This window comes from Lagopus leucura, unplaced genomic scaffold (genome assembly GCF_019238085.1).
Source record: "Lagopus leucura isolate 7727_CA_CO unplaced genomic scaffold, USGS_WTPT01 Super-Scaffold_100157, whole genome shotgun sequence".
Taxonomy (NCBI): domain Eukaryota; kingdom Metazoa; phylum Chordata; class Aves; order Galliformes; family Phasianidae; genus Lagopus; species Lagopus leucura.
This window is the reverse complement of record NW_024962334.1, coordinates 13,899,842-13,918,942: the sequence shown is the minus strand read 5'-3', so window position 1 is coordinate 13,918,942 and position 19,101 is coordinate 13,899,842. Positions and strand designations below refer to the sequence as shown.

Sequence of the window (19,101 nt, the reverse complement as noted above, 5' to 3'; positions counted from 1 at the left end):
GATCTAATTCATGGTTACTTCATAATTAGAATAATAAATCATATGCTAGTTTATTAAAATTATTTCCTTCATTTCAGCAGCATAAACATTTTAATGCTTGCATATGGTATAATTATTTTTTTTTTTAACTGGGTAATGATTACTGACGTTAAATATGTAAATGTAAAATTTTATGTAAATATTATTATTTAAAAAAATACTTTATTCTAACAAAGAACTCTGGTAATGGTGACTAAGTGATCATTTATTATGAAAAAGAGTAGAAAAAGTAAAAGGAGAAAGTGCACAGATGAACAAACTCAGCTCACTGAACAAAACGAAGTTAAATTGTCTTGCCTGTAACTTTTTTCTCATCATCATCGTAGTTGCTAGATGTTAACAGCTGCCCAAAGATTAAAGCAGGAACATAAACTTTTTCTACTTTGTGTTCCACAACTGGTATACCCTTCCCGTTATTCCATATGCTGATAATGTTTGATTCCCTATAAAATAGGAAAGACATAAAGCCAATTAATGTAATCCTAAAAAAAGGCTCCTTGTAAACATTCTACACACTTCAACAACTGCATAAACTACAATTAAATATCATATTCTTATTATCCCTATTCACAGTTCTAACAATTTTAATTATAAAAATCAGTTCTTTATGCTTAGTACATGTCTAAGGAGAAGCATGACTGCCCACACATGACAGCACTTTATCATTATAATAATCCCCCCAGATTTCTTTGAACAGCATTCACAATCAGCATGATCTCCAACAGATGAGATTCAAAGTTTTGGGACAGAACTACACTTAAGTTAGAGATATAGCTTTATAGCTTTCACAGAAGTCCACTCGGACAAAACCAAGTTATCTTCTATTTAAAACTTCTCCACTAATGATAACAACTGTAATTGCATCAATACCAAAATTCCTCAAAATCTGGCACTGTTAACACTTGTAGTTTCTTGCATTATTATATCAGAGAGTTCAAAATCAGGATAGACCACAAGTATACCACTAACATTTCACTCCTCCTTCATGACAAAAGCAACTTCGTCTATAGAAACTGATACTGCACTGAAAACCTAAAGAACAATGGCTTCTCAGCATATTCATCCTACGGATTATGTGTGGAAATTAGGTCTCCAAAATATTAATTATTCATTTAAATGTATCTGAAAAGATACACCACGGGAATCCAATCACTAAGTATTTAACTAATTCTAATTAGGACGTATCTCTTCATTTCAAATATTGAATTGGGAAAAACAGTGGTAATGGTAGTAATGACGTATCTGTAATCTTTCAGTGCGATACAGCTAACATAAACATAACTTTATCCCTGTGCTAAACATACAAGTTCAGGGGGTACAACGTTATGTTACAGAATCTTAAGGTTGGTATTTATGATTTATATGTAACCTTGCTGCTTACAGTTATGTACTGGCAAGCTTTCATATAATCATGGATTTTATAATCTTCTAAGTTTCATTCAACCAAACAGCAGGATTGTGGTTTTGGAAAGCAAATTGCTATCAATTTATAATGGTAGCAATTACTGCTAATCACTTTTAATCTTAAAAACCTTTTAAATCTTAAAATATGAAGCCAGTGGAAATAATTTCCAAACGATTATTTTTGTTTTTTTTTTTAAAAATCTATTTTCATTTAGGAAAATCATTTGTACAAATCAAAACTACAGTAGCCCAGGCAGGGAAGTAAATGACAGCACACTTTTACTTACGGATCAATGGATATTTTAATACAGGTCATATTCTTGTCCCTCTGCTTATTGTCAGCGGCATTTACTATGAAAAAAAGTGACAAATCAACACTTTCTAGTAACAATAATTGATTGTTTGATTTGTAAAATATACACATTCCACCAGAAGTTACAAGGCTCCAGGTATTTCTTAATCAGGTAACTTTTTATATGCTTTCTATGTTATTCCTGGCATCAGAAAATAAGATCAAGCATCTATAATTTTTTTTTTTTTTAATTACTAATTCTATTTCTAGCACTTAAACTACAACAGAAATACATAAGTATTTTGTGAGCTTGTTCCTCTGCTATTCTTGACATACTGAGCACTTTATTCATCTTTCGCTGCACTTCTTTGGATACTTAACACACATACTATGCCATATATATTAAAAATCCTAGGAAATGGTATGCATGATCAGACACACCATTTTAACAGTAAAATCCAGTCCCAATGAAGTCGCATCCATTAAGAAGTGTTTTGATACCAGCAAGTTTTCTCTAAAGTTTTTGTGAGACTTATAACTACTCTCATTTTACACAATTTAGGACCAAAAGAATAACTGGAGGTTAATATTTGATTACAATTTAATTAATTTTACTGCAAAGTATGCTAACTACAAACAATAGATATTAGAAAACATTACAATATTATTCAACATTTGTCTTATCACTCACAAAACAGACCAAAATAAAACCTTGTAACAGCAAGAGATATGAAGAGGAATCTAGTAAACATAAGGTATCTTAATAAGCTGTAAGGATTTATATATATTATCAGATATTTTGAATGACTTCTAAAAAATATTACAAGCATTTCATTTAAAAGCATGCACAGCTACAGTCCAGTTTTCACCATGTTATTACACTGACCCTAGCTCTCAAACCATATTCTGAATGGCACACATAAAGAAACAATAAGCCATACAGTACTACAATAATGACACGATAGCAATTTTCCTTTTGAATGGGACAACATGAAACTGTGAAAAGCCTGCAAATTCCATTTATGGGACAGAAAAATGCGTGATGAAAGTTTTTAGTCTCATATTTCTCTCATTAGGGAATGAGTGAAAAAACAAACAACCAAAATCCTTCTTTTCCAACTGGCCAAGATACTGCCTTGAAAACAGCAATAGTGTAAACCACAGTTTTAGATATGTTCTGAACCCAATGAAGGTCATGATAAAATTTCCACTGACTTCAATAGCCTCAAAGTTCATGATGTTTGCCTGCCAACCCTTACACTTAACTTTGTAACAACTCATTAGTTGTTACAACTCATTATGAACAAAGTCAATTAACCTAAAGTTAGCAGTTCAGCAGACAGCACACTGCTCAGACATAGCATTACTCTACCGCTGGTTCAATGTGTATCTGTCACAAAGAGAATATCATAAGCTGATTTAAGAGATGATAATATAACTTAACTTTGATAACTTTCAGTTGTCTTTCAGAAAAATGGTCTTCTTTCATATGTTACACAGAACTGTTAGCCCGAACAACTTAGTAGATTAAAATATCTTGTGATGATATTGATCATCACAAAGAATGACCTAGGTTGGACATTTAGTTACAAGCTGTAATACCTTCTTGCAGGTTCAGCTGAAAACACTCTTTCCCTATACTAAACTCTTCTACTATGCTGGCATGCATTAAAACTTCCATGCACTGAATTTTAATGGAACTCTCAAGTCTGTGATTTAAATTTAGATACAAATTAAAATGCTTTGAGAGTTCTCAGAATAATGTATACTTTATAATGCTAAAACATTGTTATACGTACCAAGGATTTCATCAAAGATCTTGTATAAGCCGGGGACAAAGGTAACCTCTCTGCAATTCATTCCAACATCTTCATCATAAACCCACATTAACTACATGTTAAAAAATAGAAGATATTAATATGTGCTCTCCTGGTCTCAAAACAAAAATACTCATACTTAATATTTCAGCAAATAAAATCAGTATTTTTTAACTCTATCACTGTGCTATAATTTTAGCTGATATGAAAGTAATAAGCTAGACTTCACAGAAAGATGAAAAAAAGCCCAGGGAATGCTTCAGTTAATATATACCAGGAGTTGTAACTTTTTCTACAACACCCTATCTTCATAAGTTATGCTTAGACCCACTTACAGACACACATTCACATTCTTCCCATTCACCTTTTAACTTTAAGTTAAAGAGACAGTATTTCCTCTTCTCAGAACCTTGCCATTTACCAACTAGATCAGAACATTACAACACACACAAAGAATTCTTGACTAAAACCAGAAACAAAAAGGATAAAGCTAAAGCACACAGCTCTAACAAAGTTCATGGCACGTAACATAAACCCCTACATCATCAAGTAGAAATCTAGTGTGCTTTTCAAAATTTTATGTAAAATCAAACCTCCACTTGAAAGCCCAGCAATCGAAACATTTACATTAACAAAGCAAAAAGAATAAATCCTGTAGATTTCAACAAAAACACATGCTAAATACCAACACTGAAAAACTGTTAATCATATACACATGCAAAAACAGTGGATTCTAGGATTAGTTAACTGAAGAAATGGTAGAAGTTAATGATAAAATGGGTACTGGTAACAAACCCACATGCTCTCCAACAGCCATAAATTTCTGACCATAACTGTAATAATTTATCCTGCACAAAATAATACCTCTATCTAGACACAGTATTTAGCTTTATTCTAAATTTATCAGATTTATTTCCATTTTTTTATCCATTGAATTTAGTCTTCAGCTGTATTTTTCACATAAAATGGTTCTATGCTAATTCTGCCATTTTATTTTGAGTTCACACAACTAAAATTATTCACAAAGCAGCACCGTGCTCTTTAATTTTCCTCATAATTTCCATGTACCATACAGCTATTGTGATTCTTCCTTTTTCAAGGGAACTGATAGGTGTAATCTAAATGGTAATGTAAGGCCTGAGATTCACCTACTAGATGCACTATTACAAATGCTTTTAAACACTGAAATATATTGATCTAATTCACTTATATCCCACATAAATGCTGCAGTCTATGAGTAGCAATGCAAACACAAGCAATTAACTGGAGAATAAGCAGAGACAGTTATTGTGATTGTTGTACTGGTCCAACAGTTTATTATTCAGACTGTAGTATGAGGGACTTTCAGAATCAAACACTAGGAGAAGGTAGCAAATAAAACAGACTCTCCAATGTACACTCTGGCTTTCACTTCTGATAGCTGCTTTTAAGAAATACATGTTCAAGCTTTCCCAAAAGAGACATACAAGGAAGGTACCTCATAAAGGGTGCTTCATTTGATGGAAATGTAAATGTTTTTTATTTTGTTTCGTTTTTAAATATATCATATAACATGCAAATGAGCACTCAAGGATGGTTTTCTTAAGGCTTGTTTCCCTCAACCATGGACAATGGGGAGGAAGCGTATCTCACAAATACAGGAAATGATTCTATCCAAACAGAATTGTATCAGTAAAATTAAAGGTTGCCCCCAAAACACATCTGTGTGTTTATCACCATTTACTGGCCACTAAGTATTCAGAGTCCCTCTGGTGACTTACACATATATTGTTTCCATGCACAAGTCCTTTAACTTAGAAATATTAGCAGTCATAGCTTATGAAATTTAACACCAAAATTCTCCAAACAACCTTTCTTTCCTCCTTCACTACCTTATTGGTAGACAAATAAGAAGTGAAGCTTCTTCCAACAGGTAGTCTCTTTCCCTTCCCACTGTCCTCACTATCTACTTTCTGCTACCTGGTTCTAAGCTTCTCTTTGCATGGTGGAATGGTCCTGCTGTTTAGCCCTTGACTAATGAGTCAAATTCAGCTCATAAAACCACCAAAAAAGTTGTGGATGCCTCCTTCCTGGAAGTGTTCGTGGTTGTGCTGCATGAGGCTTTGGGCAGCCTAATCTACTGAAAGATGTCCCTGCCCTTGTCAAGTGGATGGGGCCAAGCTCTCTACAATGGTGCCCAATAACAGGACAAGGGGAAATAGGAACTGAAACATAGTTAGTTCTATCTGAACATGAAAAAAAATCTCCTGTACTTAAAGGATTACATAGCATTGCAACAAACTGCCTAGAAAGGTTGCAGTCTTGTCTGGATATATTCAACATTCGCCTGGATGCTTTAACCTACTGTAGGGAACCTGTGTTAGCGGGGCAGTTAGGCTCGAAGATCTCCAGAGGTCCCTTCCAACCTCTACAATTCTCTGATTCTGAAGAAGCAATATTAGAAGCCTCTTATGGGAATCTCTGCAAACTCATTCTGAGACTAGAACCACCAATTTTGGAAGCAATACAGTTTCAGGACCTATTTTAATGGGAGTAACAACTACTACATGAAAAGAACTATGGGAAAACAAGGACATTTCAAGTTGCTCAGAACTGGAGTGGCAGTATGAATTCAGTGTTTGTCATGATTTCTTAGCTAAAGGATCTATTAAGCTATTGTAAACTCCTGGGAGGGCAACTGGACTAGATATCTTCCAAGTCCCTTTCAATCCAAACCGTTCCATGGCTCTTACACATGCAGACAAACATAATTACAGATCTTAACATGATAATTTTGAATGAATATTTTTAGTAGTAGTGACAGTAATTTCCTCATTAAAATAACAGAAAATATGAAGACAATTAAGTTAATTAAACTTACCTGAGTTAAAGGTTCAACCGATCCAATGTAGGTGTCTGGACGGAGGAGGATATGTTCAAGCTGAGTCTTTTTCTGATAAACTCTCTCAACAGACATCTTCTTTGAAGTGTCATTTTTATTAACACTTTCTGATTCTTCCTTTTTTGAAGCATTGATTTGATTATCAAATAATGTCTAAAAAAAAAAAAAGACAACAATCAATCTGATTAATTCAACTTGCCAATCAAGTGCAAACAAATCCTGACAGATTTAAATTACAATCAAAGCTTGTCATATAATTTAAATGCCACATTTTTGTGTGCATTAAGATCAAGCTATCTTCTCAAGAGAAATATGGTAATACATTGTACTACAGTTTCTTAACAAATTGACACATCTTCTAACTTCTGTTACTTACTAACACTATATGTAAAAAGATACTCAGCTTGCTCAGATTAAACATTTTTAACATCCATTTTGTGCATACCTATTTTCCCAAACCACTAAGTACTCTTCAGAACAGTGACAGTGAAATTACTCCTTTACACGTTGTTTGGACAACGTATTCTGTAGAGCTTAAGAAACACTAACAATGCCTTCCCTATGGCTTCTCACTTCTCACCTGCTACAATTTACATTACCCATCTAAATAAAATAGCCTTATTATGCAGGGATGCAAGTATCAGAAGTTTGCAGCACTGCCTATTTCCAGACCAAGCCTTTTAGCCTGTGCTGTACTCTGAAAAAGAAAACCAACTCTGAATCCCTGAATCTGTCTTGAATTGGCATTTTTAGAACACAAATGTTGTTTAGATATTTGACATGCTCTCCCCCACAGTCTTGATCACCCAATCAGTGATGAAGATGAGTGCATGCAGTGAAAGGCTACATACGTAGCCTACCTGGACTTTCATAAAGCCTTTGACTCTGTCAAGTAAAACAGTACAGTTTTGTTTGACAGTTTTCTGGAGAAGCTAGCAGCCCATGGCTTGGACACGTAGACTCTTCACGTGGTAAAAAAAAAAAAGAAGGCTGGATGGCCAGACCCAGAGGGTGGGTACAAATGGAGTTAAATCCATCTGGCAACTGATCACAAGTAGTGCTGCTCAAGGGTCAGTACTGGGGCTGGTTCTGTTTAATATCATTACTGAAGATCTGTACAAAGGGATTGAGTACACCTTCAGTAAGTATGCAGACAACACTAAGCTGGGAAGAAGCAGTGATCTGCCTGAGGGTAAGAAGGCTCTATAAAGGGATCTGGATAGGTTGGATGTATGGGCTGAGGCCAACTGTACGAGTTTCAGCAAGACCAAGTGCTGGGCCCTACACTTGGGTCACAACAACCCCATGCAACATTACACGTTTGGGACAGAGCATCTGGCAAGCTGTATGGAGGAAAAGGATCTGTGTACAGGTAGCCAAGAAGGTAAAAACATCCTAGTTTGTATCAGAAATAGCATAGTTAGCACCACTAGGGAGGAGTTTATCCCCCTCTAATTAGCACTGGTGAGGCTACAGCTCAAGTACTAAGTAGTTGTGAGGCCTCTCACTACAAGAAAGACACCAAAGCACTGGAGCACATCCAAAGAGGGGCAACAAAGCTGGTGCAGGGTCTGGAGCACTAATCTTATGAGGAGTGGCCAAGGGAACTGGGATTATTCGGTCTGAAGAAGAGAAGGTGCAGGAGACACCATATCAGTTTCTCCAGCTATCTGAAAGGAGGTCATAGCAATATTGGGGTCAGCCTCTCCTCCCAGGTAACCATGGATAGGGATGAGAAGTAATGGCCTCAACATTGCACCAGGGGAGATGCAGATTAGGAAAATTTATTCTAAGAAAGAGTGGTGAAGCACTGAAGCAGGCTGACCAGCAAAGTGATGAAGTCACTGCTCCTGAGGTTTTCAAGAAAAGAGTAGATGTGGCAGTGACAGACACAGCTTAGCAGGCATGGTGGTGATGTGTCAATGGTTGGACTAGATGATCTTAGGGGTCTTTTGTAACCTTAATGATTTTTGAGTCTATGATCCATGGACACATGTTCTACAGCCTTTTCTCACTGCTTTCCTTAGAAATGTATATAAATAAAAAAATCAAGCAAGTACTAAACTGTAGCATGGTGTATGGGAACTGCTGAGTGAACCTCTGATCGATCACCTGAGGTGAGCCTTGAGTCAGCCAGAGGAGCACAGGTGAAGGCAATTCTCCTGTGCTGCCGGAAGGGGTGGAGCCAGGCTCCAGCCCTCCTAGACCTATTTAAGAGCTGGCTACCAGAGGGGAAGGATCTCTTCTGGAGATCCCCTCTTTTGGTGCCTTCTGGTGAGCTCAGCTGAAGGGTAAGCTCTTCCACTTATTCTCTTTTTGTTATCATTGTCTGCTTTGCCTTACTCTCTTGATTATATTGCGATTATAACATCTTGATATCTATTGATTATACACAATTATATTGTGATTATAACATCTTGGTTATACACATGGTAAACTGACAATATTTTATGCATGTTTTGGAATTGTCTCAGAAAGACTTCTGTATTCTGTCCTGTCTGGGAAACATTCATATTATTGGAGCTCCAAAAACACTTTTCAAAACAGCCCCAGCTGTTGTTTCAGGAGAACGTCCCTGAAATGAATTAAACAAGTATCACAAGGGGCTCAAGTCTTTTACTTTTTGATTTAAAAATTAGCTGATTTATTGTGGAAAAACATATGCGTACACACACACGGATATATACATGATTTTCAGTGCCTGTTTCACTACCTTAATGTGGCCAATTTTCACTATGTTTCTTAAAGTGTTTGACTTTTCCATCATTCCTGTTACATACAGGACTTCAGAGAGTTTTTCAGCTACCCTCCAAGTTGGTTGTGAATATACACACCCATGTGCATGTAAGCCAGCAAGGTGACCATTCTTAATTACTTTGGAATGCAATAATTGATTGCACTGTGCAACCTCCTTTATAGACTTGTAGTTAAACTTCAAACATGGGATAGTGGTAACTCTACAGAAAAACCTAACAGTCTCCATTGATAGCACCTTCTGGTCATTTGACATCAGACAAAGCGTTATCACAAGCATATTTTACTACGATGAATGCTTTCTCCAGTAGGATTTTAATGTTGGCATTGTTTCTCATTTAGAGTTTATTTAGCTATGAATTTTTCTAGCAGTATTCAAAAGCTACAGTCATTCTTTCCTTCTGCAATCCCAAGAATCAGAATCCAAGCAGCCTTTAATAGGCTACAGTTTAGCTACTTCCACTGCCTACTATCAATCTCAGAGCTCAGGTTTGGTTTTTGCATTTTCTTTCTTCATATTTTTCTTTTTTTGTTTTCTTGCAGTCCCTTTTGATGAAATTTTTACATATAACAGAACACAAATGACGCCACAGATTCTTTATTGCCTTTTTTGATGGAAACTGGGTTATGTGGTCTTTCTTTGTGTTTAAAAATTGTGTTCATCCATAAAATTCTGCTCTGGGCAAAAAGAGAAATGGCATTAGACTGAGACAATTAAAAATTATAGCATTTCCTTCATGAAAAAATCAGTTTATTATGCTAATCTCAGCATAGTAACAGATATTTACATAGGAAGACTCCAGAATGGTATATAATGTAGAGCTGGAAAGTTCAAAATAGGAGAAAAGGCAGAGTAAAAGCTAGTATTTCCCCTGTACTAGTTCAAGAAGCATTCTGAATGTTGCATTTCATAGACAGAATACATCACCCTATAACAAAAAAAATCTCCCTATTGTGCCCATAACACAGTCTTCCTTGTTTTGTTCTGGTTTTTTTTTTTTTTTTCATGCCTCTAGCACAAGCTACTTCAGCTTCAACTGAGACCAAATGTTTCAAATATTCTTCCTTCTTTTCTTTCTTTTTTTAAAACTAGGTGGCAAAAAGGACACTTAATCTACTCCAATAGAGGTGAACAAAAAAGAGACATCACTATATGAATGTATCTCCACCTGGGTTTTGCCTATTTGGCTTCAGCCTCCTAAAGCAACTACGTGCACTTGCAAGGATTGTTGTCCTGTAAGGGAAATGCAGCCTTGGCACATAACATTTTACAGAAGTACATGGCATGTGTCCCACGTTCCCTTAAAGTGGAGAATTAGTGGGACAAGACAGTAAATTTTGAGTGTAATTAAGCTGTAAAACCTAGGGAGGTTAATTAATAATGGAATCCAGGGACGTCGATTTTCCGCCACTTACAGCTGGAAAAAAAACAAACCAGCAACATAAAACAAAAACCAACAACAAACAAACAGTTCTTTTAAAACTATATATGTATACGTATATAATATACATATTATATATATGCTATAACTCAAAAAAATTATAAATGCAATATGGTAATTGCCAGGTAGCTCTATGGATAACATACACTCACATGTAGTGTGGTGTTACACATACTAGATTTAATGGCCTCTTCTTGACTCAGAAAAATACACAATTAATACATTGGTACCTAAACATTTAGCAACCTGCCAAAGGAAAATTCTGACTGAGAATACCTCCCACCATGAAAAAACAAAGGCAGTGAGTTTCAAAAGAAACCACTCCCCTGCTGTGTTTAACAAATGCTCTGGCTCTCCTCCCAAGATGAAAACACAGAAGTAACAGTTTGCAGTTACCAGAGCAAATCTGCATAAAACATGGCATCCCATCAGCGGCATTAACTAAATCTCTCTATTGCATGCTCCCCAAAAGTAACTCAGGAAAGAGCGCCCATTAACCTCATCCAGAACTAGTCACACTCCAGCCTACTAACAAGCTTGTTTACTTTGAATTCCTAATTTATTTCTTATATGTCCTCCTCCTCACAATTTGCTCTTGACTCTGAAAGCACCAGATTACACCAATGTTTATCATCATAATTCATTTACAGAATAACTTGCAACAGATTTCCCGCTTACAGAAAAGCACAACAGTTGATTGTTGCCAAAAATGAGAACTCCTTCCCTTCTTCTCTCCTCTCTTGTTTCTTCAGGTAGTGGAACCAAAACCAGCCTAATAACAAACCAGCTCAAGGAGCAAACAATCTCCTTCCTTCCCATTTTTCATCCATTAGAAGCAAGCCATTGTCTGCTGGACCATTTTCCTGAGCAAGTTTGCAGGAGAACCAGACAAGTACTGATGCAAGGTAAAGAGCAGAATGGTAAGAATGGGATGATAAGAGAAAAAAGAAAATATGCTTTTCAGCGGGTATCATTTGATTGTTTGGCTGCAATAGGAAACTGCTCTCTTAGAATTATACAGCTTCCTCCTCCTATTAAATAGCTAGACTAAATGAAAGAATAATTATTGCTATTTTAGAATTTGTTATGTCCAATGTACTAGTAAACTAGATTTTAAGGAAAACTGAAGGAAAACTTCCATAAAATCTGAAAAGTGAAATAGAGCACTTTTTGGGGGGGGTTAGGGGGGAAGCTCACTATAATTACTTCTGACCAGTAAACTATGTGTATTGTTCTAAATATGACTGCATTTCTACTAAGTTACTACAGCAACAGCTGTTTTATTTGGCATAGGTACATTCAGATCCTGATCTTTAATACTTACCTCTTAAAAGCAAGTGTCTAACATCTTTTAAAGTCTAAGGACAATTTAACTAAATTTCACTTGTTTTTTCTGGGGGGGATATGAAATTTTCCCATAGACAAGCTCTATTTCAATACTGAATTTTGACAGTGTCCGCATAGGATCTAAAAATGTTAAACCTACAAATGCTTTGCTAACATATTGATCTTGTAAGAATCTGTTTTTTGAAGTAAGCTTCAGAGTCAAGGAGGGAAAAAACACTGGCCCTGACTCTCAAGGAAGAAAAAGTTTAACATGAAATAATTATTTCTAGACAAGACTGTGTTCCTACAGATTCTCTGAATTGCCGTGCTTAAAACCAATGAATGAAGTAACTGTACCTTCTGCTGTAAAGCAGCACACTGAAATCCCTTCAAACTTCAAGGGAAAAAAAAAAAAAGCAATTCCTTCTAGTACATTTAACTTTGGTAAGTTAACTACAGTTTACTCATAAACCAATTTGGGAAGTTGCACGAACCACTCACACAAGCTTGACCCTGCATGCTCACTAAAATCTTGTTTGCTGACATCAACAAGGCTCCACTGGTTTAATTCAGCGTGGAGAAGGCCCATTCCATCAGGAGGAACTATGTCCTTATTATTTAGCACACGCGTTTCTAAGCTGGTTTAATGCAAGTAGAGAGAGAGCTATTTTTTTTTTCAGTACTGCTGCTTCCCAGAAAAGACCTGTACAGTGGATGGTTCAGAAACCTGTTTGGTCCACTGTTTCATCAGCTAATTTAAACATATTTCCACCACTAGCCAAGAAATGAAAAAGAGGTACTGATAAAAGAACTTTCTTGGCATCTTTATAACTTCTTTATAACTCAGCCTTTCCTATATATTTGCCCTTTTTAATGCTTTACCACATCAGTTTAGCTGTACACCCCAAATCATAAGACAAAACATCAGGAAACAAACGTGTGCACAAAGCTATGGCAAACTCCTAACAAGTCTCATGTCTCAAGACTTTCTCTAATGAACTTCCTCTCTCTAAACACTGCTCAGTACCACCAACTAGTGCAGCAAGACGCACCTAATTGCTTAGTGGAACTGAATCACTATCAAGCTCATTCTAAATTTCTCATCTGTACTTGTGTTGCACACGGTTCCACTGAGACAGAGCTCTCACCTAGACGCCTTTGTGCTGCAAGGCTTGAGTAAGCCCAACTAACACCAAATGTGAAGGCTTTTGCCTGTCAGCTTATTATGAAGTAATGGAATCACTGGTACAAATCACCAGTCTGAGTGTTTCAAGAAATATTCCAAGACTCTACAGCTGCCTTCCAGCATCTCCAGTGAAGCTCAGACTTCCAGTTTCTCACAAATGACGATCCTCTGTTCAGGAGCTGACTGGTTTATAACTGCTCCTACAGAACCATTACATATCAAGTTAGCATGTTGCAAGAGCTTGATATTTTTTCTACTTTATCTTGGATTCTTTTGACTTATAGGCAAACAACTTTTCCAGTGTTATCTTATCTTACATCTCCTGTGATTCTGTCATGACAAAAAACAGTGTTTGTTGCTGTCTCTGAAGATTCCCTCGCAGAGAAAGTTGTCGTGACTTTCTGGCACCTCACTAAGGCAGACATTTGTGCAGTTTTACATACATCTGTTCTTCTCACAACTGTTCAGTGTCTTAGATAAGGCATGCGATGCCTCAGCGTAGCCATGCCCACTCATTCTCAATTTTCATAAACCTTTCAAACACCTCCTAACTGAGGCAGCCTTTACACTAGCTGTGCTAACACTCTTTTTCTTGCTTGCTTAAAAAGAAAGTCAATTACTTAGAAATGCACTCTAATAAATGCCCAGATTTATCACTTTCACAAAATACAAAAATTAAAAGTAGTGCCTTAATTCGCTCTCAGTGGTGCAGTGCATTTATATGAAAATTGGAATTAAGACACAAACAGAATTTTAAAATAGCTTTATTAAATGAAACCAGATGAATCAATAGCACAGAAAAAGTTTAATAACGTGCTTCAGAAGGAAATTGTAATTTTAGGAGGATTCATTCCACAGGAGTGAAAGTATCTGTGATCATATTGAAGCTTTAAAACCAGTAGATCTGATCCTCAGGTAAGAGGGAGTCACACAACATAAAGAGCAAGTCTATCACTTTACTTCCGAGCAATTGCTCTGTTATGTTCATAAGAACACTTTCATCAGTTGCTTAATTTTAAATTATATTTTAAATGTTAGTATTTCTTTTTAGAAGTTCTGTGAAACCATTTTATGTACCTTGACCTAAAATTCACGTCATTTAAATTTGGGATAGGAGCACTAGAATACATTCTTCCAAAATACTTCAGTTTCCCTACACGTATTAAGAGGACACTGAAAAGTCTCCAAACACACAATTTTCATCAGAGGATCCTTCAAACGTTTAACCATGTTTACAGGTATATATTTTTGCTCAATTAGCTCCTGCAAATTCTCAAAACCCACGTGGAGCAGAACAACATTGCCTTTGTGGATAACGTTCCAACAGATTTAATATTTTAAATTAGCCAATGAGAAAAATTGAGTTTTCTGTACCATTCAGCATTTCCAAGTTCTCTCTATATAATCCACATCAGTTTTGGCAGTATTGTTTTTTTTTGTTGCCGTTCCTTTGTTTTTGTTACCTTCCTAAAGCAAAACCTATGACAGAAATCTTAGGACAGAAAGTGCTATTACTGTACAGCCTTACACTTCACTAAATCAAGTGACTGCTGCTGCTAGCAGTGGCACTCTTGTCTCCAGACAGTGCGATTGAAGTGACAGGGGATTCCCCAGTCCCTCCAGACCAACAGCATCAGTAAGTTCAATGCTAAAAAAAAAAAACCCACTTCTATGAACAGAATCTCTCATATCTATCAGTTATGTGATTCCCATTTACGTATTTAAGTTAATAGAAAAATAAATGTGTATTTGAAGATGGCTTTAGCATGTGAACACACAGTTTACACGAGGTGAAAATCTATTTCTGGAAAATTACAACTGTTTTTTGCAAATCTAATCTGCCTACTTTAGAATACTTTTATAGTCTGTTATTTAAAAGGTGAATTTATCCACCCTATTTAATACAACATTGTTAGCTTGGAAATTTCACAAAGTACACATAATCTAGATAGACAGAGCATTAGCAAGGGGCACGTGTTTGCATGTACACCTTCTCCCACCAAAGTAATCCCCATGCATCTAACCATTTTCCCCTCGAAAATATACACACCACTAACAGCTATTCACTTACTACAGTTCGGAGTATTTGTTTTCAAATGAAGTGACTGAACAGAGATAAGGTCCCTTCAACAGAAGATCGGTGCTATTTTGTTGTTTGTTCATTTTTGTTTGCTGGAGTCTACTGCCCTATCCTACTGCATACATATGCTCTTCGGTTATAGAATTACACCAAAATTTATTTTCAATGTCACTCCAAAACTGCTGAGAAGTGCAAATAGCTGAACTTAGATTATTTAAAAACCTGCTGTCTTTTCACTCTGCATTATACAGTTCAGGTATTTACTCAAACCAAGTACAAACCAGATTAAAGCAAACTGGTGTATGTATTGTTTCCACTCCATTCAAGGAGAATGCAGATCTGCAATATAAACTTCTCCGGAAAAACAAAATTCACATTAATGCTCAGTACATACTTGTTTCAAGCTAGCGTTTCCTGAAAATGAAAACTAGCACCCTCACAATGGACTGCTAAATGGAAGTGGTATGTTTGAAGTCTCCAACTACTTTCAGGAGTTTCACTTTTCCTTTATAAGGTTCATGTAGCTGTCGGAGTTGAGGAGAAAGCCTTGAAAACATTCCCACAAATAACTATTTAGCTTGTTTAGAACCACTTCAATAGCTTTGTGTGCACTGCCACTGTATCAGAGCAACACCTCATAGGTGTGCATTTGTACCTGAGGTGATTTCACTTTCACTGTACAGGACATATTTTAAAAAGTACTGTTATTGTACCATTATGACAGCTCACTTTCATCTGTTCCTAAACACACAGAAAGGTTGAAGATCACAGAATGTCGAAAGATCATCAAGTCCAAACCCTGCTGGAGCAGGAACACCAGATCAGGTCACCCAGGAACACATCCAGGCAGGTTTTGAATGTCTCCAGAGGAGACCCCACAACCTCCCTCGGCAGCCTCTTCCAGTGGTTGTTACCCTTACTGTGAAGAAGTTTTTTTCATATTTATGTGGAGCCTCCTATGTTCCAGCTTGCATCCACTGCCCCTTGTCCTAGCATTGAATGCCACTGAGAAGAGCCTGGCTCCATCCTCCTGACACTCACCCTTTACATATTTATAAACATTAATAACAATGTCTTACTGCTTTTCTAGCACTAAAAAATGCCATTATGTTTTACCAACAGCAGTTTCTCTATTTACAAATCCATGCATTTGTAACTAACTTACAACACATTTCTGAGTCACCTTTGGAAATCATCCACAAAAAATAATTACTACAAATCTGCTGGTGAAAACTCCACCTTTTGCCAACTATTACAGAGTTACTATAACAGCAAAGAGCTGCAAGTTGACTCCAACAAGTTAGCAGGAAGACAAAAGAAAAAGCTCCTCAAAAACCAGCTAGTACAATTCATAAGTCTGAGGTTACACAGAGGTTATTTTCAGTTCTTTAATGATAGACCATTTTCCTAACAAACACATGGAATGGATACATTGTCCTGTGTCCCTATAACTCCTCCTTGTTCTTGCTTACCAGCCCACCACTGCTAGTAACATTTCTCAAAGCACTGTTACTATGCTAAGGTTAGCTACTAGGTAGCTATAAACTGATGTGGATGACTTGCTGTGTTTCCATGAATACCTAATTCATCCTGCTTCTGCAAGTAGGTAACACCTGGCACTTGCAGGAGCTTCCTAGCATGAAGTTCACTCCAAGGTAAATTCTGTAACTTAAAGAACACCCTCTTTCCTAAATGCGTATAATTCTTACCTAAAGAGTAGAAGATAAGAACACGAATACTGTTTAAACCACAACTAAAGCTGAAATCATACAGACAACTCCTTTAAAGATGTGAGAACCAGATTACCCGTATGAGACTTGCAACTTTGAAACATAAACACCACGTCAATTCTTAAACATGCTTCCCCTCTTAGAATTAGATTTATTTCTGGTACAGTTCAACTGTTTAGCTCACCTGGTCTTAAAAAGAAATCACTAACAATAGAAACATATTACTCAGAAAACAAACGTCCCAGTGCTTTCACCACAGTAACAAGAAGTGTAAAAGACACAGGGCAAGCAGATTAAAATTAGAATGTTGAAACTGTCCCAAACTGTCCCTAACTCTGTACACCTCAGCCTCAATGCCAGCATATCATATCTATTCATGAACTGGCACCTGCCTCATTTTCTCCCTGCACACTAAGCTAATTGCTGCCCCATTCAACTTTAGTGCCACAACAACATTGCTCTTCTGTACTCCAGCGTCCTGCAGATGACAGCGAGCAGGTCTGCCTTTAGGAACTGATTCAGGGGCCCTATCTTCAGCACTTAAAATGCTCATGAGAGAAAGGAAAAGTCCTACTGTTTTCTGAATGGTCAATACAGGGTTTAAACTGAAATCTAATTATTTCTCTGCCACTACTCTGATACAACAAAAGCACTTCAGTCTTTACTGCCTTTACAGAAGGAAAAGTGATCACTTCCAGTTGTAGGAAACTGTTGACTCGCCATACTTTCATCCCCATTACATTTAGGAACATGTTTCATTAAAAATGCCTACTCGGTGATTTTCACACTTCATTCTGCAGTCTTCTATGAGTTGTGAAACTTTCAATTACTTGGTCCAATCTGTACCATAAAAATCTTAATTCTGAAGAGCTATACAAGGCGGCAGTTGATAAAGATCACACAGTATTACAGAATGGAAAGTAGAATAACTTCAGCCTCTTTACTTAGGCTGTTCCCATATCTAAACTGCTTAATTTCAAGTGACACACCCAGAAACTCGTACATTTTTATGTACCTTTTCAAACCACCAGCTTTTCTAATGAAAAAGAATTAGCGTTAAACGCAATAATTAGAGCCACAGAAGCAGTCCACCGTCAGAATACATGGGATGTCTTTTATCTCAGTAATGCTGTTCATGTTCTTTTCCAGCAGCTCAAAGATACAGGAAAACACAACAGAAAAACTAGTTTGTTATTACCTCCTCAAACAAGAAGGTTTAAAGCTCCTAACTCAGCAAAGAATACATGCCTGATTAAAGATGCAGGCACCTCACCATCTATCAAGATGGACCATCTTTTTAAACATTAAATAAGGCACGCTAGTTTGAACTCCACGCTAACAGGGAAGTTACTGACTGGACGAATAAGACCCCTTCAGGTCATCTTTGCTCCTCCTTCCCGAGGTGTTCCCAAAAGCGGAGAGCATCCTCGCTTACTACAAAAACCTACCTCCTAAGCCCTGTTATTGAGTCGTAACTTTCGGAAGACGACAAAGTTCAACTTCAAGAGCGATCTGCAAGCACACGGCTTCAGGCCCCTGTCGTAACTCATCTCCGTAACTCAGAAGCCCCGGCTTTCACCATCCTAGGCGATCGGGAAAGCTTTGGTGCCCACAAAGGCATCGTTCCGCTCCAGACTGAGCGCTGCCCCCGGCCCGGGCTGCTTCTCCCCCTGCCGCCCGCCCCGCCCGGCTCCCTTTCACCCGCCGGTTCCTTCCCCGTTTAAACGCCAGCCCCGCTTTCCGCACACACAGACAGGGGACGCAAAAAGACAAAAACAAACCCACAAACGCCGGCGCCAAAGCGCCGACCCCACAACTCACCACCCAGGTCAGTCCCCCGCTGCCACCGCCGCCGCCTCCTCCTCCTCCTCCGGACTTTGCCATTTTCCGCCCAGTTCTCCTCGGCCGAGCCGATGGCGCACAGAGGCAGCCTCGAGGGCCGGCCCCGACCCCGCGCCTCCCCGCGCGCCCTTCGCGCTTCGCCGCGGCCCCTCAGCGCCTCCCGCCGCGGCCCGCTTCTACTTCATGCCGGGAGCGCGGCCCGGGCGGAACAAAATAACGAGGGAGCGGGCAGCGCGGCGGAGCGGGGCCCACACAAAGCGCCCGTCCGCCACCCGCGCTCCCGCCGGAGGCCGGCAGGCGGCGGGGCA

The 19,101-nt window shown here is 37.9% G+C and overlaps 1 protein-coding gene across 3 annotated transcripts in view; it reads right to left on the bottom strand.

The window, feature by feature from the left end:
* TOP2B (DNA topoisomerase II beta) overlaps window positions 1-18,872 on the bottom strand; it is a 56,304-nt gene extending 37,432 nt beyond the window's left edge. For 2 of the 3 annotated variants that reach the window (XM_042889136.1, XM_042889138.1), the window contains exons 1-5: window positions 18,773-18,871; window positions 6,413-6,586; window positions 3,535-3,625; window positions 1,731-1,794; window positions 337-482 (exon numbers count right to left, since the gene is read on the bottom strand). In XM_042889136.1, coding sequence (XP_042745070.1) covers window positions 337-482; window positions 1,731-1,794; window positions 3,535-3,625; window positions 6,413-6,586; window positions 18,773-18,835 — 538 coding nt within the window. In that variant the 5' untranslated portion in view covers window positions 18,836-18,871. Of the gene's footprint in view, window positions 1-336; window positions 483-1,730; window positions 1,795-3,534; window positions 3,626-6,412; window positions 6,587-18,772 lie in introns of all 3 variants that reach the window. The other variant, XM_042889137.1, reaches the window with a different exon arrangement.
* Between the last annotated feature and the right edge of the window lie 229 nt (window positions 18,873-19,101).